This window comes from Ochotona curzoniae, unplaced genomic scaffold (assembly GCF_017591425.1).
Source record: "Ochotona curzoniae isolate NIBS_2020 unplaced genomic scaffold, NIBS_Ocur_1.0 contig_1, whole genome shotgun sequence".
In the NCBI taxonomy this organism is placed as follows: domain Eukaryota; kingdom Metazoa; phylum Chordata; class Mammalia; order Lagomorpha; family Ochotonidae; genus Ochotona; species Ochotona curzoniae.
Window position 1 is genome coordinate 22,449,853 of NW_024464918.1, and position 23,429 is coordinate 22,473,281.

Genomic DNA, 23,429 nt, shown 5'->3' on the forward strand with positions numbered 1-23,429 from the left:
TTTATTTAAGAGGCAAAGAGACAGGAAAAAAAATCCAACTCCTACTTTCCAATTTTCACTTCAAATGCCCATAATGGCTGAGATAGGATTAGGGCCAACTGGAAGCCAGTCACTCCATTCAGGTCTGCCCTGTGGGTGGCAAGGTCCCATTGTCTGAGCCATCACTGCTGCCTGTAGGATCAGCATTGGCAGGAAGTGGGAGCCCAGAGCCTGACCCACCACTTGAATCCAGGTACACTGATGTAGTGTGCATCTTCAGCCACTAAGCTGGATGCCTGCTGCTGGAGCTGTTGTTTTTTTTGAGGGGTACAGTCAGTTAGAGCAGATTTCATCACGCTCTTGTCTGGGTAGAAATGGTACAGATTGTGGCCTTGGTGGGTCTCCATGAAAAAGTTTTTAGTTTCTTTTAAAGGGAGCAACTCTAAGAGAAAGGAAAATGAGAGAATTAAAGTACATTCCTGGAACCTAAAACCCTTGTTTTGACAGCATTTGAAATACTATGTGTATGTTAATGGTGTTTTACAACACACACACACACACACGCACAATTGGGCTTAATAAAAGCATTTTACTGTTTTTTCAATGGCTAAGAAGTATTTATTTACCATCGGCTGTTGACCTGACAATGTGAAGACAGCATCTAATCTTGCTCATATGTAACAGACATTGTAACCTGTGTTAAATATTGTAAGTCAGTATCTGAGGCTTCAAAACAACTCAATTAAATGAGTCTCCAATGCGGTCTTCCCATTTTATTGATAAGGAAATTTAGAGAAATTCAGTAATTTGTCTGAGCAGCGTCTTAAATTGGTAGAATTAAAACTCATACTAAAGTTTATCTTAAAGTCTCCTTTCTTAGACCATCACACAGTATTATCTTAAATTCTGTCACTTTCAGAGTCACAGCAAGACAGTTGCTCAATGCTCAGGGTTAATTCCCCTGCACCTGCTTGCACAAGGCCTGAATGGTACAGGCTATGCTCTGGAGATGGCCAGCCAGCCACTTGGTGCCTTTTGCACAGGGATTGGGCTCATCAACTCCGCTTGGCATTAGAAAGTTCTTTGGCCTTCCCCCCACGGGAATGGCTGTACCTCCTAGCGTGCCACGCAATGGGGTACACAGCTTGCCAGGATGGTGCCCACCACACTCAACACCAAACCTACTTTGTATCAAATTGGGAAAAATTTTTGACATAAATGTCATCTTCTCTTTCCATTTCCAACAGTGCTCACTCATACTCTGAACTAAATCCCAAGCATAATTCGGTAAGGGTTGGCTGGGTGTGGTTGTGCAGAATTTAAGCATATTATCCTGAGAGAGCTCTGTGTTGAAGGCACACCTCCCCCTTCAGATGAGAAAAACGAGACCCACCCATCACCAAATGAATGTGGCTTCTTCTGTGTGATTTATTGTGATGCACTGAGGTTTTAAAGTTAACATTTTTTTCTATTACTAAAAGAAAAAAAATATAATAATAACAGAAAAATTGACACAAAATGTTGTAATAATGTCAATAAAAACCTAATAAGCTACAGTCAGGTTGCTCAGGAATAGTATTGTGTGTTTCATCATTATTCCATCTGGGATATTTTTCTTCTGTCTGTATAGGCATTTATTAAAATGGTACTACTTATTATTTATGCTGTTTCATGTCTTGATTTTCATCCCAGTGTATACTATGACACTTTTCTATATTTTAAAGATTCTTCTATAGCGTAATTTTAACTAGCTGTGTATTATCCCTTTGCTTAAGGAATCTATTTAAATGGATCCCATTTGGGGGTGGCATATTTTTGGTTGTCTCTAAGATCTTTATAGTAACAAAAATTAAGTTACGGATTCATTTTTCCAGTTGCAGTTATCTATTTATTTTAATGATGCAGCTTTTTGTCCAAAAGCCAGAAAGATCAGGTGATACAGAAAAAGAAATCACCATCTACTGGTTCGCTCCCCCAGATGGCTGCAATGGCCTGGGCTGGGCCAGACCAAAACTGAGAGGCAGAAGCTTCTTCCATCTGCCACGTGGGTTGCAGGGGCCCAAGCAGCTGGACCATCTTTCACTGCTTTTCCCAGATCATTAGCAGGGAGCTGGATTGGAAGTGGAGCAGCTGGAATTGGAACACATCCATATGGGATACCGGCATTGCAGGCAGTGTCTTTGTCTGCGGTGCCATAGTGCTGCCCCTCTCTGCTTCCCATTGCAGGTTTTTTTTTTTTTTTTAATGAAAATCAAAATCTACCCTGAGACGAAATGTTCAGTAACTTGTGCAGATTCACTCAGCTGACAAGTATCAGACTGAAGATGATTTATTTGTTTATTTTTATTTACTTAAAAGGCAGAGAGATGAGGAGAGAGAAGCAGAGAGACCAAGATCTTCCATGCATTGACTTATTCCCCAAATCCTCACAGCAGCTGCAGCTGGATCAGACCAACACCTGGAGCCCCGATCTCAATAATGATCTCCCGTGTGGGTGGGAAGGACCACAGTTCTCGGGCTGCCATTCCTCCCAGGGTGTATGTTAATAGGAAACTTGAATTTGGAGCAGTGTGGTACTCTGCTAAGAGAGGAGGGCGCTCTTAGAGGCTGCTTAACCTTGGAGCCAAATGCCCGCCCCAGACTGAAGAGTAAATTCCCAAGGTTTTCACCCTTAGCCCTGTGTGCTTGTCACTACCTCAGTTCCTTTGTCAGCCGTGCCGTTTTCCATGACACACTAATTTTTCTCTGTGTTTCCTTACCATGGCTTTGTTGCCTTCCTGTCTTGGGCAGCCCGTTGACTTTTGTGGAGGTGCAGTGTCTTGGGAACTTGGGACCTGAAGCCATGCAGCTGGAGAGGAAACGTGGCCAGTTCTTTCCCCCTCCCCGCACTCTCCTTAATGGCTTAACCTAGAAGCCTGGAACTGGTTTTAATTTTATGTTTTCTGTGTGTGTCTGTGTTTGTTTTTAAAACTTCCCGCTCCCCTTAATTCTTCCAAGGAGACCTTTATTTGAAAAAATGCACTCTTTCCCTCAAATCCAATCTGTGCCCCAGATCTTGATGAGATTACTTTGTTTGGGGATATTGATCAGTTCAGAACAGGGTCTCTAATTTATCCAACTAAATTGGTTTAAATTACAGCCTTACAGAGAGAAAGGGCTTTTTAGGAACTTAAAAGGTTTTTAGGCAATTGGGTAAAATCCTCTCTTTCTAAGAGACTTTATCCTGGGTTGATTCCACAAAGAGGATATGTTTTGTCTTGTTTTTATGGCAAACTCTTCAGGGCATGCTCCATCCTGATCCCCTTTGCTAGGGAAACTCATGGGAAAAACTTAACTTGCCTTGGTTAAGGAAAGGAAGAGAAATGAGGGGGTCTGTTACTCCAACCCCTTCATTAAGACAGTGTGGGTTAGAGAGGAGCAATCCTGTTAGAGCTCATATAAGAAAGCTCAATTTTTATTTTAAAAATACAGCATAGAGACCAAGAAAGGGGTACAGGGGGAAGCTGCCTGGGGCAACTGCATCGCGTGTGGGGATGCCTCGCTTTGAGTCTGCTCCACTTCTTATCCAGCTTCCAGCTGATGCACTATTTGGGAGACAGCAAACAGGGGATGGCTCAGGTACTTTGGTTCTTGCCACTCACATCACAGACCCAAACTGAGTCCCCACCTCCTAGCTTCAGCCTACTTCAGGTGTACTGGCTGTTGCAAGTATTTGGGCATTGGATTAGCAGGTGGAAGATCTCTTTCTCTCCCTCTCTTGCTCTCACTCTGCTTTTCAGATCAATTTTAAAAAAAAGTGATTATAGGACTTGTTTCCCTGTGCTCTAGTCAAGTGAGTTTTTGTTTTGTTTTTTAATCGTATTTTTGGGGTAGGTGAAGAGGGGGTTTTCTAGGCTGGAGGACCCCCCCTCAGATGTTTCATAATGCAGTTCTAATCTCTTAGCTCCCGAGAATGTGACTGTGTTCAGAGATGATTTGAATAGATGGGGTCTCAGTGGATCCTACTCCAGGGTGACTCATATCCAGCAAGTAGACTTTGGAACACAGGCACACACAGAAGGAAGACCAGGAGAAGGCACAGGCCAGAGGGGAGAGCCATCTGCCCTGGAGAGAGTAGCCCCAGAAGAAACCTGTTCTTCACTGCCACCCCTGCCCTGAGACCTCAAATATCCAACCCCTAGAGTGTAAGAAGATAAATTCATTAATGACACCACCAAGTCTGTGGTATTTGTTAGCAAAATCTTATGAAGGAATGCTAAGAATTGAGATTTAAAGTTTTCCAAACTCTAAATTTGATAAGTTGTTAACAAACAGAAAAGGGAAACTCAGATAATTACTGCTTATAATTATGCCATGCCAGAGCCCATGCTCATTGAGTTTCAGTCAAAATGTTGTATGTGACATCTCCTTTCATTCCAAGTCTTGACTAGATTATATTTACCGTGAACCTCACTGCACAGACTCAGAAAATTGGCTCACATCAGGTTACATATTTAGTAAGCTGGCTCAAAATCACCTTCTTGATTTTAAAACCCTTACTACTCAGTGCTACTTCCAAATGAAGAATTTAATCCTAGCTGTTTAGAAACTATTGCTTGTTGTATTGTTTAAAGCTAGGAGGAACAGTGTAGAGGAGAGAGTGCTGGATGGCAAGCCATGGCGCACACAGAGGCATGGCAATCCACTGGGGCCTGCAGAGGACATCTAGTACCAGAGCAGAGAATGGAGAATGGAACATGTGGACAACCACTGCAGCCAAACAATGACAGCAAATATCTGGGTGAATGGAGACTATAAGGTTGACTGTGTCAGCCAATACACATTGGGAGGGATTCCTCATCCGTAGATCAGTGAGATCGACAGCATTTCAGAACTATTGCATTCACCTGGACAGAACCCTCGGAGTGGGCACCACATTGTGAGCCTGAGTTGATATTGGGTGGCCTTTCGTCATCCTTGGGTACTGGGATGGTTGGGATGCTTGGGTGTGGCCTATCTGCTTGTTTCCTCTCTTCCCCCAGAAATGGGAAGAAGAAATAGAAAGTTTGGAAACAATGATCACATCCACTTCTCCCTAGATCCTTCCCAGCCTGATCAACTGTGTAAACTTCATCTAAAACGAACAAACAGACAGACAGAACAAATATCCTCCAAAATTCTTATGGCCTGGAATCCAGTTAATTAATTAGATGGGATATATTGAAATGACTCTGTTAGTAGCTTATTTGTCCTTTGCCTTTTCAGTGTCTGAAGTGGCAGGGAATGTATTTTTTTCAGCATTAAGACACTGGTATGTGATCAGCAGAGATTTGCAAACATTGAATGGAAGAATGGATGGATAAATACAAGAATGGAAAGGGACATTGCTCCTTTACTCTGAAGTGCTTCTCCTGGGTTATGTGGTTTGGGAGAGTGGGTGTTAAGGGACAAGGTTATCAGAAAGCTGCCAGCCTATCAGCTCCATAGCACAAGGGGCCACATTTGTGACCATCCCCACACTATGTCACCAAGGCCTGGCTCAGACTGCCCCCGGCTGAGTGCAATGACACATGAAAGTTGATATAAGATAAAGAGAAGAGGAAGCATGTGTGAGTGAAAACTGTGCTGTGTCCGATGTGACTGGCAACGGTTCTCAATCAGTTTCTCCATGTTGCAACCCACGACTTCCATCTGCAGCTGCGTGCTGCCGATTCTAAGCAGAGCTGTGTCACAAAGAGCAGTCTGCTTCATAGCTAGCCCCGCAAAATGTGATCTTCTTAGTGTTCAAACCATAGCATGTGGAATTGTAGTCATGGGTAAGAGCTCAGGTTCCCGGCTGTACAGGTAGAGAGGAGGCCTGCAGGCCTTTAAGCAGAGACACCTGTCCTTATAATGTTAGCTCCCGGGAAGTGCCTGCCATGTGTCAAATTTTAGATCTTTGTTGAAGGTGAAGAAACCTTTTGTTAGGGGATTAACTTCCCATTTGACACTATTTTTTGAGGTGTGGTAGCTGTAAAGTGGTGACTATTTGTATTTAGTTTAGGCATTCACTTAAGCAGCGTCTGCCTGACTCACGGCACCAGCACTCTTCCCTGTCCCTGTAATTTAGGGAATATTGGTGCTTAACAGTCCAAAGCAGCCACCGCTTTGATAATCATGGTCAAATGAAAGCAAAGCTGTGGGTGTATAAACTTTCCCGGCAGATGAAAAATTGATGGAGACTCGGTCGTCTGCGTCATCTGCTTCTTCGCTGAAGAAACAACCAGACAAAAGGAAAGCAAACTCTTCCTTCCTGTCCTCTAAAATACACTTTTAGGCAGTGTGTATCCTCGCAGTAGGAAGGTACTGAAGTCGTAGATAAGTGAGCTAAACCGAACCAAGAAGTAGTGAAAAGTCTAACTGCTTTTCAGGGACCCAGGAAGGAGGTGGAGGTAACCAGGAGCCAGGCAGTGACCGGAGAAGCTTTGGACTCTACCCTTTGAGGAATCTGCCTTTTTTGAGCACCTGCTGTATAGGAAAAACTTATCCGAACTTAATGCTCATAACAATTCTTTCAGGACAAGAGCATTTTCCTCATTTTCCAGGCAGGATGCAATGTCCCTTCTCTGTTTTACCATTCCATCAGCTAACATGATTGTGACTCAGCACTTGACTTTTGGGACTGCAAAGGGAGTGATGAAAACTCATCTTCGCTTATCTGTATGCTAGGCCCTAACCCTGTTGTAGGGACCCCAAGCAAACTGATTCTGGTCTTTGAAACAGCCCCTTCCTGCCACATGCCCTCTCCATTGGCTCCTAGCATAGCAGTGCAGCAGGAGCTAGAGGAAGTCCTTTGACGCGTGTCCATCCTAGGATGGTTTTAGGAAGTTGCCTAAGTCAGTGGTTGTGTGCTTAAAACCGCAAGCCCCAAGCAAGCTCCGCCAGCTCGAAAAGTACAGCATCAGACTTGGGGAAGAGTCCCTGTGGCTCCCACAGATTCATGGGAGCTATTGCTTGTCATTTGAGGGTGCCACTCACACATTCCGAGGCCCGAGCCCACATTCCTCTTCTGGGAATTACATTTTGGCTGGCTTTCAAACTGAGTGAAAAGGTTTCTTGTTTCTGAGAAGCAACAGGCTGGAAATTAACTAGGCTCCCCTGTCACTGTCAAGGCTTAGATAAAGCCAACCGTCACGTAGACCTGATCAGCGAGAACTGCTTCCTCAGAGGGAGGTAGGTGCTTCAGGCACACAGCAGCCAACCGAAGCCACGGGACTTGTTGATGGGCACAGAATGGCCAGCATCCATTCTGGTGTCCCATGTTGCCTTTCAATTGGCATCAACATTTTAAATTGTGGTATCAATCAAATTTATCTTAGCACCTGACTCTCGGGGGTCCCTCTAGTGGGGACCAGGACTTGAGGTGTGACTTCCACGCCAAGAAGAAATTTGGGAACAGGGAATGCAAAGGCGAGATGAACCAGTGTACACTTTATTGAATTTTTTCTGGAGCAACTTATACCAGTTTTTTTTTTGCAGGGCAAGCAGGTAGATGAAAGTTACTAGTTAACTAAACAAGAGCATACAAGTTACTCCAATGATAAATCACAAGGGATTTGGAAAACAATCACCAGGTCAGGTCTCAGGTAACAGGATAAGTAAACATGAGTTACAGAAACCAATACCGGTCAACCAACAGATCTAACTAGAAAAAGAATCTAACAGAACTTTGAGCTCAGATATGTTCAGGCCACACTAGGAAGAGGAAGATGATAATGAAGACACCTCACACCTGTTCAGGCACACTTGGTCAGCAAGGTGCAGGAATCTCAGCAGGAAATTTGCTTGCTGCAACATTCTCAAACTGCCAAGAACATTTGAGAATCAGGGTCCTCAGACATTTGGTGGTCTGGCTCCTTTTGGGGGTTGGGGGTTGGGTCTGTCCTTCAACACCTGACTCTTCTGAATTCCAAGCTAGTCGTCCATATAGCATGGTTATACCACTCACCACTACCTGCAGTGCACCTTGGCTTTGCTGTTCTCTCTTTACTCCTTTTCTGGTAGTGACTCTTGCTGAGGTATCTTGCTTTGAGATTTTAGCAGGCTTTGGCCAGCACAGCTTTAGTTGCTCAGTTAACTCAAGCTTTCCTCTGCTGTTTGCCATGCGTTTTCTAATCCATGTGCTTGATGCCACACTGAACTGTGGCAATCTACCTTTCCCTTTAAATATTTTTGTTTATTAATTATCTTTTTAAAAGATACATTTTATTTTTATTGCAAAGTCAGATGTACAGAGAGGAGAGAGAAAGAGGAAGATTTCCTGTCCATTGATTCACTCCCCAAGCAGCCACAGTGGTCAGAGCTGCACTGATCTGAAGCCAGGAGCCAGGAGCCAGGAGCCTCTTTTGGGTCTTTCATGCAGGTGCAGGGTCCCAAGGCTCTGGGCCATCCTCGACTGCTCTGCCAAGCCACAAGCAGGAAACTGGATGGGAAGCAGGGCTGTCAGGACACAAATCAGTGCCCATATGGGATCCCAGCATGTGCAAGGCAAAGACTTAAGCCGCTAGGCTACTGCCCTGGGCCCCTAATAATTATCTTTACAAACGTATAGAATACCATATGCGTTCTGCAACTAGAGAAATGATGTAAATCAGTAAATAGAAGAAGGGGAAGAATAAAGTGGAAAGAGTTCACCAGGGGTGGGCAGTTGAACGTCTGGTTGAGATGCTCACATTCTATACAGAGTACCTGAGTTCAAGTTTACCTCCTTCCCAGTTCCAGCTTCCTGCTAATGTGAGCCTTGTGCGGCAGCTGGTGTTAATTCAAGTCGGTAGGGCCCTGCCACCCAAATGGGAGAGCCGGATTGGGTTCCAGCTGTGCATTTGGGGAATAAGCCAGCAGATGAGGGGTTTTTCTGTGTGTCTATTATTTATTCCTCTCCCTTTGTTTTCTAAGATCAAACATAATGCATGTGTGCACACACTTACTCATGAATAATATAAACTATACATATATGTAAGGTTATCTCTGAAAGATCATTCCCATAGCTCCTCCTCCTTCACCTCTTCCTCCTACCATACTAATTAATTTGATATACATCCTTTCAGAGCCTTCTTCTCCACACAAAAAACATCATAATAAGCATGTTTCCCTGCAGTTTTTTGTTCTGTTTGGCAGAAAATCAGGTCATATTTAACATATTGGTCTACAGCTTACTTAGATGCTTCTTCAGTTCCAGATTTGGGTTTAACCCATTTCAACAGTATTCATTGTAGTCATCCGGACCGTGGCTGCACCACGTGCTGCTAAACCATGCCCCGTGGTTGGAGATGTAGGGACAGGGCAGGATGCTCTCCGCTAGTCTCCCGAATCCCCTCTCCTACGTCTGTCCATGCCCTCCACCTGTGTGTGCTACATCGGTGGACTCTTGAGCCCCTGGGATTCTGCTTGCTTTTAATCAGGTGGCACCGGTGAGACGAACCCCAGTATAATCAGTGAAGTGAGAGTATTTTTTTTTCCATTTCCTTCCTGCCAGGTTGCTGAGGGATAGCAGATCATGGTCCACATGGTAGCCCTCCTGATAACTGCCCTTCCAAGTTCCTGAACCTTGTCTTCTGTAGGGCCCTGTGGCAATGGCTCCCTTCTGTTGGAAAGGCTTGCAGGCTGCTTATTCGTTGAATTTCCAGAACCCTGCCCACCGTGGTCAAATAACCCCCCTTAGAAACCCTCTTTGATAATGCAGTCTGAGTGGTCCGTCTGCTCCCAGCTGGCATCCTGAGTACTAAAGTTTGTTGCTGTGGGGTGTGTGTGTGTGTGTGTGTGTGTGTGTGTGTATCCCCTGGCACTTGCTGTTAGTTTTCAGCACCATTCTTCGTTTATCTACAGCCTGCCCTTTTGGGCAGTTTAATTTTCTTTTTAACTCTGAGTTTCATTAATTTTCTCAAAATGCTGGAGCTCCCTAGTCCCCCAAAGAACAAAGGTGAAACTCCCTAAGCCCTGCTTCCTGTGCCCCTCATCCCAGTATCCCAAGCATCCAGGCTTCCTCAGCTCCTCCATGTCCTGCTGAAATGCATTTCTGGTGGTATCATTGGCTCTCCAGGAGAATGGGCGTGATGTTGGACCTCGAGCCACCCTCCCTAAGATTCTGTTTCTATCAGTTCAACAGGGCTGATCATAACAGATCATTCAAAGCCACGTGCGAGGATTAACTGAGCTGCTGACAGTTTGCACACTTAGGTTGAGTGAATGTTAGTTATGAATTACTGTTCTCTGCTGTCAGAATGAACTTTGGTTATATCTGTGGCCCAGGTCAGCCTCATTCCCAATGCCTACATCAGGCAAGGGCTATGTAGACCTAGAACTCATTTAAGGAATGAACCAGTCCTCTCCCTCTTCCCCTACCCTCTCCCACCTTCTCCCTTCTCTATTCCATCCTTCCTCTTCCTGACCTGCCTCTTCCTTCTCCCTCTCTCTCATTCCCTCTGCCCCCTTCCTCCCTATGCCTCATCCCTCTTCTCCCCTCCCCCTCTATTCTCTCTCTTTCTCACTTCTCCCTTCCTCCCTCCATCCCTCCCTCCCTGCCTTTCTCTGTTTCTCTTTTTCCCTTTCTCCACTGCCTCTTTCCAGTCTGGCCTCCTCTCTCTGTCAGTTAGTGACCTTTGATTCTTGGAAAAGTTCTGACTTTGCAGAAAAGCTGGGCAGAACGCACACTGAAAGCTCCAGTATACCGAGAGGGGTTTCTTCCATCTGCTGGTTCACTGCCCTTATAGCCATGGCTGCCAGTATAGGTGGGTCCAAAGCTGGGATCCAAGACTTCTTCTGGGTCTCCAACATGAGTACGGGGGACCAGGTACTTGGCCCATATCATCTGCTGCTTACTGAAGCCTTTAGCAGGGAGCTGGATCAGAAGTGGCACATTCAGGACACAAACTACCCATATGGGATGCTGACGTTGCAAGGAGGGGCTTTACCAACGACACCACAATGCTGTTCCTTGGTCTGTGGTTTCCACAAACATAATGTCATGTGTCTACCATTTTGGTTTTTGTCTGCATAGTTGCACTGCCCTAAAATCCATCAGTGCTCACCCTGGTCCTTCTCACTCCTGCCCAGCTGCCCACTCCCTCATCATTTTGCTCTTTCTGATGTCTTCCCCCTTTTTTCTTTTTACTTCATGTTCTTCTGTGTGTTCCTAGCTTTTCTTGTTGTTTCGTTTTTGCTTCTCTGGACGGACATCTGACCTAGAACTCCACAGCCATTAGCTGCACTGTGTGTGTTTCAGGAGTGAATTATTAAAGCGGTTTATCCTTAGAATCAAGGCCTGGGCTGAAATTTCAGGCACACTGTTCTGCTGGAATAAGCAGTGACTTCTGCAGAAGCTGGAGGGCTCCTGGGACAGAGGATGCTCTTTGATCATGGTTGATGGAAACTGGATCCCAGTTCTCTAGTCTGCCTGAGTACAGAGAGGATATACCCATGGCACACAGAGTTGAAGTCTGAAAGGAAACACTGCAAAACAAAGTAAAACATCAATAAAACACAAAATGGTCATTTAAATCCAGACCAAAGATGGGCATGATTCAGCTCTCTGAAGCCCTGACCTTCCTTTAGCCCATACTCAGCTTTCTATTCTGGTCCTAAGTACCTTGCTTCTCAGGCAGCTCATGTAAAATAATAATAGCTGCCTCACATTTGTGCCATAATTGGGATTTGACCTTCATTGTACATCTGTGTAATAAGAACAATAAAATAGGAGTTGTAGCCCAGAAATTGTTGTCATACTTGTAATGTCTGCTACTTAGGAGCCTTTTGCAAGTTTCTGTTTCATGACATTAATTCTCACAGTAGTAGTGATATGAAATATGTAGGCCTTTTGAAAATTCTTTCTTTGTTCTACTTAAAAGGAAGAGGGAAAGAAAGAGAGAGAGAGAGACAGAGAGAGAGAGAGACAGAGAGATTAAGAGATTGATTCCATCTACTGGTTGACTCCCCACATGCCTGTAGTAGCAACAGCGGGCTGGCCCAGTCTGCCTAGAACTCCATTTCAAAGCTCCCCGAGGCAGGAACCCAAGCCTCACCCACTACTTCCAGAAGCATTAGCAGGAAGCTGGGTGGAAAGCAAAGTGGTTGGGACTTCAGCCCAACTCATGGAATGGGAAGCAGGCATCCCCAGCAGCAGCTTAGCTTCCTGCACCATAGACCTAACCTGTAAGAGGGCCTTTCTTTAGGGAGGTATAACCTCACTCATCAGAGGAAGCTGAGGCCTTGGGAGGGATCAAGTGCCTTGCCTAAGCTCACAGGGCTTGCGGCAGATTTGCTCTTCAGCCCTAGTTTCCTACTTGGTTGAGGGCTCCTTGAGGTTCTGCAAACTGCTCGCAGTGGTGCTTTCTGTCCCAAGCAGCAACTTTGCCATTTCTACCAACCAAAAACTTAGATGAAGATATGCCACATTTCACCCCTTCCCCTGATCTGGTATACCCTATTTTCTGATGAGGCATGCTTGTTCCCGCACCTGACACTTCCGCTCTTTCTTCTGACTCTTGAGTAAGATTCTTAGTTATCTCCTGGTCTGTTGTGCTGCCCTCTATCTTGGAGGTCCCTGGCACTCCACTTGGGGTCTTACTTGTGCTTCTGGCAGGCGCCTGGTCTCACAGCTGCTGTAGTTACATCAGATCATTTTAGGCAGTTCCAGAAGACAGCATTAAATAATGTTGAATCATGTAATAAGAAATTTTATCACCTCATTCTTTTTTAAATATTTGGAGTAGTTCAAGGAAGAAGTCTTGGTTGATGCCAGACTCTCATTAATACCTGCCTGGATGCTTTGATGATCTTCCTTTACAAAGCAGCAAATTTGAGCTTGTCCTTTAGAACCCTTTTGAAGGCAGCAGAAAGGAGTCAAACATTAGTGATGTTTTTATTGTATTCATTCCAAACTTTACTGTCTTTTTTTGGCAAGTGGTGCTGGCTTAGAATTTATGGACATCAGATTCTGCTTAATTTTACGATACACTTATTTAAAGATAATGTTAGGCAAATAACAACAGCTTGCAGCAGGATTTGTTGGATACCATGAAATTGAGATGCAACTGCCTGAGCTGTGAGCTGCATGCATCTTGCTTGAGATCTGCACTTCCCTGCTTGACAAAGCAGTGAGCCTGTGGTTTCTGTTGTCCAGTGCTGGGCTGCTTCCCCATCCCCATCATCATCGTGCTTCTAGCCGGGCTGTCCACTTGGGCTTATCTGTGTCTGGAACCCTGTCAACAAGTGAGAGACGCTTATCAGGGGGCTGGGAGGAAGGTGCCATCCACAGTTCATTCTCCCATCCGTTGTGACCCAAGGCAGGCTCTATCCCATGTCAGACCCTGTGATAATTACATCCTTGAAATGGACAAGGAGGGCTTCTGCGGTGGGAAGAATGTGGACCTCTGGCTTTGATGTTCCTGTTCAGAACACCCGGCAGTTGCCCTTGGCCACTGAGTCCTCTTGTCTGGTGTTTTCCCGTTTTCAGGGCCAAAGCAGACACAACAAAGCAAAAAAACATCCCATTTAACAGGCCTGTGTTTTGAAGGAAGCAGCACAAATTATCCTTTATCTAGCACCTCTGGGTGGTCATTAATGTGTTGGAGTGATGAGAAATAGAACAAGAATTTCTCTGAGACTTTAGTCTGTAGCAGTTGAGGGGTTTGTAGCAGCTGTTCAAATTCTGTCCTGTTTCAATAAAGACCGAAGGGCAAGAAACTGCATTGCTTCTTCAGATGTATGTCTTTTCCAGGACCTTTTACTTTCTCTTTGAGTGGCACACTTAACATGAAAGTCCTAGCGAAGGATGGATGGAAGGATGAGTATGGAGCGGTCCTGTGATTGGGGGAAGGGAGGTTTAAGACCCCACCACCCACTTTGCATTCTCCATGCCAGAGAACAGATTGCTATCTCCTCAAGTGGCTTTATATTCAGAGGAGGAATGACCTGGAACGGCCATGGGAACTTGACCTGAGGGGGTGGATTTCAAAGGGAAGGTCTTGGCTGAGCCTGGCCACTGGTGGCAGAAGCTGAGCAGCTGCTGAGGGTTCCCTTTATAGCAGGGCCTGCCGGAGTTTGATGAACAAAGTGTTAGTTCAGTTCTTATTTGTAAGGAGTTTTACAGTGGCTGCTTATAATGGTGAGAAATTAAAAAAAAAATGAGGGTGGTTCACATGTGTGGGGGCACATACGACAGGTCAGGCTGAGTTCAACTCTATGCATGGTGTGCCCATCATCCTCATTGTTGTCCTCAGAGAGGTGACATCCTTATCTGAACACAGGTAGTGTCGACACTGGGATCTAAACTGGGTTCTGTATGTTCTGTTCAAGATTGCATAATAAATAGCAAAGCTGAGATGAGAATTCTGGTCTACTCAGGGCTTACTTGGAACCCTTGTCTGAATATCACCTTTGATCAGTTTGACTACCATAGCTTGATTTTCTCTGACACTGCTTGGGAGAGGAAATTTACACTTTCACCCCTGCAGTCCACCCACGCCAATGTATTCCTAACAGCGGGAGTGTGTTTGGAAAGTCAGAAGTAGTTACCCAAGTGGGAATTTATTTTGACTCTCCACCTGTGCCTTTCTCTGGATTTTGGGCTCTGTGACTGGAATGAAGGCAAAGGAACATTGGATGCTGGGAAACTCGTTTTCCACTTTTGTCTCTTGTCTCTTCCTGGGAGACATGGCATTGATTCTGAGTGTGGAGCTCAGAACGGATGTGTCTCAAGGCCTGTTCTCAAGCTGATTTGAATGGTCCATGGGGCAGAAACCTTGCTGCTGCTGCCTCTGAAGCCTATAATAGGCCTGTCATTTATCTGTGCACTCTGTTTAGATTCCTGATCAAGGAGCCAAAAGATTTATTTAATTATCATCTGATGAGTTTCCAGCAACAGCATCTCATGGTGTTAATTCAACTTGGACCAACTCCTGCTATCTCCCTGAAGGATGTAGAGGCTAGAGTTAGCATTTGCTTCTTTGCTGACTTTGCTTACTGAAGGAAGTGGTGATCACAGCCTGCTTGCAGGATGAGTGGCCTTTATGCTGGTCGTAATTCATAACTGGCCCCCTCCCAAACACCAGTGTGGATAATCTCTTTGTTGGCAAGATAGAGAACACCATAGTAGCCCTGCAATGCAAAAAGAAACTCTTGCAGTTAACGAAATGATGTAATTATGAAGCTCCTGTTGGAGATGTTCTTTAGCACCCAGAATGCTGTATGGTGCAGTTGTTTCCTGCGTTGGTCTGTCACTGGTTGCTGTGCTAGCTTGATGGCTGTGTAAGAGTTATCCAATGAACTAATTCCTATAGAGTTGATGGACTAAAGCAGGGCTTCAGATCATGTCTTTCCCTGGGGTGTGCACCAGTTGAGGAGCACACACTAAGGATTGCCTTAAATAACTCCACAGTCCTATTAGAACTGTACATTTCAATGATATTCCTTTTTCTCTCCCTTAAAAGCCCAACTTGTTGTGTTCTTTTTCTTAATTTTATTTAGGCGTTTGTTTATTTATTTATTTGAAAGGCAGAGTGGCAGAATGGAGAGAGACAGAGAGAGGGCACTTCCATTCATTGAGACACTTTCTAAATGCCCGAGGGAGTGTGGACTGGGCCAAACCAAAGTCAGGCGTTAGGAGCTTCATCCAGGTTTCCCACAAAATCAGCAGCAACCCAAACACTTGAGCCACCCTCTGCTGCACCTCAAGTATGTTAGGAATCCAGGGCAGAAGTAGAGAATCCAGGGCCAGCCTTGTAGTACGCAGGGTTAAGTTGTCTGCAACACTGAATTCCGTATCAGAATGATGCTTTGGATCCCACCTGCTCCATTGCTGATGCAATTCCCTGCTAATGTGCATGGGAAAGCAGCAGAACATAGCCCACTGCTACCCATGTCAGGACCCAGATGGAGTACCATTCTTCTGGTTTTCACCTGGGCCTTCCCAGCTACTGTGGCTGTTCGGGGAGTTAACCAGAAATGTAAGCCCTCTCTCCTTCTTTCTTTGTAAGTGTGCTACCCTTGGATTGGCAAAATTGACAGCATTTCAGAACTGTGCAAAGCACTTGATCAGATCCCTCAGAAAAATCACAAAGCAAGACTCTGGGTTGATATCAGGTGGCGGTTCCCCATTCCTGGGTACTGGGATATTTGGAAGGCTGGGTCTGCCTTCCCCCTTTATTTCTCCTCTTCCCCCAGAGACAAGAAGAAATGGAGAATTAGGAAACAATGGTTTCACCACTTTTTCCTGTTCCTCGAGCCTTCCACCATGGTCAACCCTGTAATCACCATCAAATAAATAAAATAAATTAAAAGCAAATTATAAAAGAAGAAAGTAGTGGAGGAGCCAAAATTCAAAACAGATCTCCTTTATATGTTCCAGCCATCCTAAGAAGAGCTTAACCCACTGTGCCGCAATACCCATCCCGAAAGTCCAATTTTGTGAAATTACTTTACGTAATTTTCTGACAGATGCCTTCCTGTCATCCTGGTATAATATAGCTTCTATGTCTTGTCCTACACAGCCCTGTTTAGGATGAGCTCCAGGAAGTAAGAAACAGTCAAAAAGAAAATCATTCCAAGGCTAAAGGAGCCAGATGTACTCCAGGGAAAAGTGACCCGAAGCTATTGTGGAACACTCTAATCATACTGGTGCCATTTACTGGGCTGTCTAGCAGTGCATCCTGAGAGAGAAACCCTTTGTTAGGAGGCTTGACAAAGGAGAAGATGGTTGCTTGATGCCAGACCAGCACGTGAGAAGGCAGAGAGAATGCTGTCAGGAAGGCTCAGCCTCCAGACCCTGATACGGAGAAGCAATACCTCTTTGTGTGAGATCCAGGATGACATGTGGGAGACTTGAGAGTGCACGCACTGGCCCACACCAGCTGTGCAGGCCTGTGGATGATGTACGGCACGAGTTTGTATTTGACCTCAGTAGCAAATCTTCCTAGCCACATAGGTAGTACTTTTGTAAACACCTCACAGAGCTGTGTCTATTTAAAAATCCTTTTCCCTGATAATAGGACATGATGAAATTTCCTGTTCTCCTGTGATACCTTACAAACAAGAGAAGCTAAGTGCTAATTTTCTATGTCCCACAGGGGACTCCACCCTCTACTCTGATTTTCTGGCTTTGGTCACATGCTTTCGTTTCTGAGGACAGATGTTGACTGGCCTATGGGGCTTCCTTCTCCAGGAAACCTATAATCTCTTGGGAAGCTGGTGTTCCCAAACCGGGTCCACAGAATTAGCACCACGGGAAAGTGGAGTGTGTTAACCTTGATGGGTGCTTTTTGCCTTAGACTTTTTTGATAAATGACCCTAATCTCTACGGTCAAGTGGCCATATGGAACATTCCAGAACTGTCTTTGCTGTGCAGGCTTTCACTCCCCTGCTGCAGTCTTTCCGTGTATGTCAGGATATTGCCATTCAAACCTGAACTTTAACTAACCGGGACTTTACTCTGTTAGCTCTGCCCTCAGACCAGGGAGGGTCGCCCCAAGTGGCCACGGGGCTTGTCTGGACAATAGGATGCTGGACTCTATGCTGGGTATATGCTTGCAACAAAGGAATCTCAACTGAACTTGAACTGTGGTTATGCAGCAAGGTGGAGGAATCCACCATGGATGGAGGGTTGTGGGAGGGGTGGGGGGAATCCCAGTACCTATAAAACTGTTTCACATAATACAATGTTATTAACAATAAATAAAAAAAAACCCCTCAACTCTCACCTATCCCAACATGGTTACCCTGCCCACTCCAACTCCTCATCTGATACTACTTTCTTCGTTGTTTTTGAAAATGAAACTCAGTCCTACCTCAAGGTGTCTGTTCCAGTTCTTAAGGCAGACAGTTCCCTACCTCTTCTTCATCTACAATGTAAAATGCCTCTCCCTAAGGAGTCCCCTTTCCAGTTTCCAAAGAGCCCCACTCCTCTGTACTCTCTAACACCTGATGCAGTTTTATGTTGTTTATGTGTTTCATTGATTGTCTGTGTTTCTTTTATCGCCAGACTTCTCTTTAAGAAGGAATGGCCTGGGTACCCTGCTCACACCTGTATCCTCTCTACCTTTGTACTGATGATAATGTAGTAGTTATTTGCTCAGTGAGTAGAGCAATGACGGATGGTTGGGTGGATGGACAGATTGATGGGCGGATAGACGGATTCTCTAAGTGTGGTTGGTGTTCCACAAGCCAGCCTTTCACTGTCTTATTCACGCTGTAACTCTCACTCAGACTTCTGCAAATTATTTTCTCCCCTATGAATCCAACAAAGTGGCATTCCTTTCTCAAACTCCAATCTAAGCCCTATTCATTTAATGAATTCTGACTCTGGAGCTGACACTGATTTTTTCCACTGACATATATGTAATATATGTTTACTTTGTAATTAACCTTGGAGTATGTTTGCATTCATTACAGTTGGATTGGTTTCAGATTTCATCTAAGCTATAATTTTTTTAAAAAAAGGCTTTATCTTTCTCATAATTAAAGCAGAAAAGAAATAACACTTGGGAAATGTGAGAAGCAGTGAGTTAATGAATCACGAATAAATCCACACAATTTCTTTACCCTGAGTTAAATTCTAAATACTCTGCATCTTTCTGTCATCTGGTATTTTTTTCTTATGCAAGGGCATTCCTGAAAGTTCTTGGGAAATGGAATTAAATTATTTTGGTGTAAAAGGAGTTGGAAAGTGATGCATATGAGGGCTCTTTAGAAAGTTTGAGGAAATGCTTGTTATGAAAAAAACTCCTGGATTGTTAAATTTTCAACCTAAAATAAACATCTTGCCCTCCCATTTCCCGTGACCTTTTTGCCTTACCTGTATAAATTTCCCAACCATGTGTGTATGCAACCGTTAAGTGTCCTGAATTTTAAACAGCATGATCCCTGCCTTATGTCACTTTAAAAGCCTTTCTTGCCGTGTGCTTAATCTAAATTCCATTTTCAGGAGTCATCATTGAGTGTCAGCGAAACACCAGGCAGTACACCAGGCACTGAGGCGTCTGTTATCTCACGTTAGAAGTTGAGTGTTTTACCCACCAGAGAGGATGGTTGTAGAGCTCTGCTCAACAGTTATGTAATTCCAAGAGACTGTGGAGAACTCGCAGAAGCAAGTGGTAAAATTGTGTTTGTACTAGGGGAAAACAAGAAAACCGAATGTGCAACACGTACACCCAGTTCAAGCTCTGAGTGCGTAGATGCCTTTGTGAATGTGCTCCTATCAGCTTGCCGAAGCTGTGAATTGGGAGGCCTCAACAGACTGCTCTCTGCGGTCGTGCGGTGAAAGTGACTCTTGTTTTCCTCCTTTTCTAGAGTGATCGTCTCCTCATCAAGGGAGGCAGGATCGTCAACGATGACCAGTCCTTCTATGCTGACATTTACATGGAGGATGGCTTAATAAAGTACGTATACAGCGCCCTGCCTTCTGGTTCGTGTACTTCCTCTTTTCATCTAGATGCTCCTGAAGCAGCATGGACGATGTAAAGGAACTGAACAACCTTCAAACATGCAGTCAATCCATTGATTGTTTAAAATCAATAAAATCCTGCCAAGGGCCTTTGGGATAATGTATTGAGGGGGCATTCTATGAATAATGGGAGAATTGGAAGATATACTCTTTAGGACCAGCTCGATGGTGCAGCGGGTTAAGCCACTACTTACAACACAGATATCACATGACTGTTGGGTCTAGGCCCAGCTCTCCGGATTCAGATGCAACATTTCTGCTAGCGCAGCTGGGGTGGCAGTGAAAGAGGGTACAATTACATGGACTGCTGTCATCCACGTGGGACCAAGAATGGAGTCCTTGGCTCCTGGCCTAGACTTGGCTGTTGCAACCATTTGGGGAGTGAACTAGTAAATGGAAAATCTGTTTCTCCCCTCGCTCTCTCTCCTGCTCTCACTTTGTTTCTCATTTCCTTTCATTCTCTTTTTCCAGTTAGGTCTTTTCTGACTTTCAAACAAGCAAACAGATTTTTTAAAAAGATTTATTTATTTTTATTGGAAAGGCAGACTTAACAAAGAGAGCCAGAGAGAAAGATCTTCCATCTATTGGTTCACTCCCCAAGTGGCCAAAATGATCAGAGCTGAGCTGATTGGAAGCCAGACCTTCTTCTTGGTCTCGCACGCGGACACAGAGTCCCAAGGTTTTAGGCTATTAGGCTTTCCCAGACCACAAGCAGGAAGCTAAATGATAAGTGGAGCAGCTGGAGCATGAACTGCTACCCATACGGGATCCCAGCATGTGCAAGGCACGGATTTAGCCACAGAGCCATTACACCAGGCCCTGAAAAAATTTTTTAACAACAGTGTGACCACAGTTCTTATGGATACTAAAAAAAATGGGTACACAAAGGAAATCCACTGAAAGATAAGGTTTGGGGGTAAAGAGGGTATTTCAGCTGGTTCTTTACAAAAGGATAGGACTTGGATTGTCAACGCACAGATGGGACATGGATTTCCAGCAAGATTCTCAAACAGGTTCACTTGGGATGTATAATTACTTTATGATATTTTTTTTACTTTGTAATAATTTACAGTAGCCTGGTTTGCTATTGGATGATGCGTGTAAGCTGCCCAGCCAGGTCGTGCGTGTGGCTTCCTTGCACAGTGTATTTTCCAGGAGGATTTGTCTGCACACTGTTGTTCCTCCTTGAAAGCGAGGTACACTGACACACTGGCAAGAGGGTGTGGGAAACTGTTGTTGAGAGTCACGCATCTGCAAGTAGCAGGGGATTCACACGCGGGAGTAGCACTGAGTGCGAGAGACTGCTCATGTCTTCTTCACAACCTGCTTCCCTCTCCCGTGGTCTACAGTCTACACCTCGGGCCTCACCTTATTTACCAAGCTCTTCTTTCACGTATTCATTTCTGTTAACAAATATCCAATCTACAACACGTTTTTTTTTTTTTTTTTTTTTAAGATGTTCTGTTCAGCTCTGCAATCCCTCCTATTAGCTATCTCTGGCCTTATGCAGTTTTGTTTTCCTGCTGTGCAACTGTTATAGCTAGTACGGCTGCTATATGATGCTAGTTGTAAGAGAGCTATTATCTTTGAAACCTTGGTGCAGATAAAGTTTTTTTGTTTGTTTGTTTTGTGTTTGAAATTTGCACCGTTCCAGTTACCCAACAATTAGATGTAACCTCATGGCCTTTTTTTTTTTTTTAATTGGAAAGTCAAATATACAGAGAGGAGGAGGGACAGCGAGGAAGAGCTTCCATCCGATGTTTCACTCCCCAAGTGGCCACAATGACTGAGGCTGTGCAGATCCGAAGGCAGGAGCCAGGAGCTTCCTCCGGGTATCCCATGCGGGTGCAGGATTCCAAGATTTTGGGCTGTCCTTGACTACTTTCCCAGACCTCGAGCAGGGAGCTGGATGGGAAGTGGGGCCACGGGATTAGAACTAGCACCCATATAGGATCCTGGTGCGTTCAAGGCAAGGACTTTAGACACTAGGCCACCACGCTGGGCCCCCAGGTCAAGATTCTTGTCAAGTGTTCTTGAGCAAGTGTCTCGACTACCTCCCCGTGCCTCAGTTTCCCCATTTGCCAAGTGCAGGTGTACTATACTTGTCTTAGAAATTTCCCTTTTAAACATCCAGTTGTCCTGCTGTCTCCCCAGGCAAATTGGAGACAACCTGATTGTCCCTGGGGGAGTGAAGACCATTGAAGCCAATGGGAAGATGGTGATTCCTGGAGGCATCGATGTCCACACTCACTTCCAGATGCCATACAAGGGGATGACCACCGTGGATGACTTCTTCCAGGGGACGAAGGCAGCCTTAGCTGGTGGCACCACCATGATCAGTGAGTACTAGCTTTCACACATTCCTCTTCCCGAGAGGCACATGTTTAATGAATATAGCAAGTGCTGCACTATTTCCTAATTTTTGTACTTGCCGTAGTTCAGTCTGCAGACTTGGTGCCTGGTGGAAGCTGAGCAAAGAAGGCTGTCCCAAGGGAATGGGCAGCTCAGCTTGACTGCAAGGAGGAGAGTCATGGGGCTTCCGGCCACAGAGGAGCCAACCTGTCACATCTGCCTGGGCAGCCGGGGTGGGCTCCTGCAATGGATGGAGAATTCAGAAATTTTGGGCCAGGCACTGGGAAAAGGGGCTGGTGGTTACAAGGCAATTTCAGAAATCCAAGTTGACCGTGAGAGAGATGTGAAGAGAGAACACCAGCAGAGCAGTATGGGTGTCGCTAAGAAGTGTCACAGAATGATAGACAATGCCAGCTCGCATTTCTCTGGGAATTAGTGGGCCTGGTAGCCTTTAGCGCCTGCTGGTCTCTGCTCTATTCTGACCAGTTCATAGCTTTAACAATACACAGGTGCTGGGAGTGGTTTCCATTGCTTATTATGATTATTTTGTTTTGTTTCTGGTAACTATTGCAATTCTAAAGAAACCTAGGGAGTTGCCTGCCATTGGATTCCTAAACCCATAGCATTCCAGGGCAGTCCCTCCTGTCCCAAAGGCAGCCTGATGGATCAGTTTCCATTCCAACCCTGGTCCCAAACTTGGTCAGCCAGCACACTGTTTATCTTAACACCGTATACGTCCACCGGAGAGCATGGAGCAGGCAGAGAGTTATCCGCTACCCTTTACGTCTTTGGATGGGAGTGCTTTTAGCAGGGTTCAGCTTCAGCTTCTGGGAGTGGAAGCCCAGGAAAGTAGCATCAAGGCCTTAAAAGGTGCAATGTAGGGAGAACAAAGCCTTTTTCTGGAGGAAGGGAGGAATCCAGCTGACTTCTCAGCAATCGCCTGTTCACAAAAGCCCTGGTGTCATTCCAGACATTAGTAATGTAACTGTGTGTTTAATTTCCGATAAGTGCACTTGAGCTGTGTTGGAGAGAAGGCTGAGGAAATGGGTGATCTTGGCTTGGCTGTCTGCCATCTGGGTGAGCAGTTGGAACTGCTTAGCGCTTGGAGATGCACATGCTGCTTGATCTGCCTCAGTAAGACCCAGGAAGGTCAGAGTTGCATGTGACATGAGAGGCGAGCACACTGAATACCACAGGAGCGTTTGTGTCCTTTGTGGATCATTTTGATAATCTAGATTTGCAAGACGAAAAAAAAGACACCTCGTGATTCCACTATCATTGTTAAACTTTAGCTGTACTCAATTTCTTCAAAAAGTCTATGGGAAATAGAATTTTTAAAAATGTAATGCAAAAATCTTTGAAACTCCATACATAAGGAGAAGTCTTCAAGAAGTTCACGAGAAATGGGTGCTATAAAAAAAACCATCCCTGGATTTTGAATTATTTTTTTGCATCAAAACAAAGTTATGTTTTAATTGCATTTCCATGAACTTTTTGAAGTGTTCTCATGTATTTTATACATGTTTTTCCTATTTAATAAAAACAGTGTCATAGTATATGCACAGTATCCTGCCGTGTAATTTTTTGTAAATAGCATGTGAAGGATAACTTTCTATTTACTTATTTTTATTCTACAAAAAGCATTTAA

At 44.8% G+C, this 23,429-nt stretch overlaps 1 protein-coding gene across 3 annotated transcripts in view; it reads left to right on the top strand.

The window, feature by feature from the left end:
- Positions 1-23,429, top strand: part of DPYSL3 (dihydropyrimidinase like 3) — a 101,593-nt gene that overhangs the window by 55,130 nt on the left and 23,034 nt on the right. For all 3 annotated transcript variants that reach the window (XM_040976007.1, XM_040976017.1, XM_040976025.1), the window contains 2 exons: positions 19,276-19,364; positions 21,584-21,768. In XM_040976007.1, coding sequence (XP_040831941.1) covers positions 19,276-19,364; positions 21,584-21,768 — 274 coding nt within the window. The remainder of the gene's footprint in view (positions 1-19,275; positions 19,365-21,583; positions 21,769-23,429) is intronic.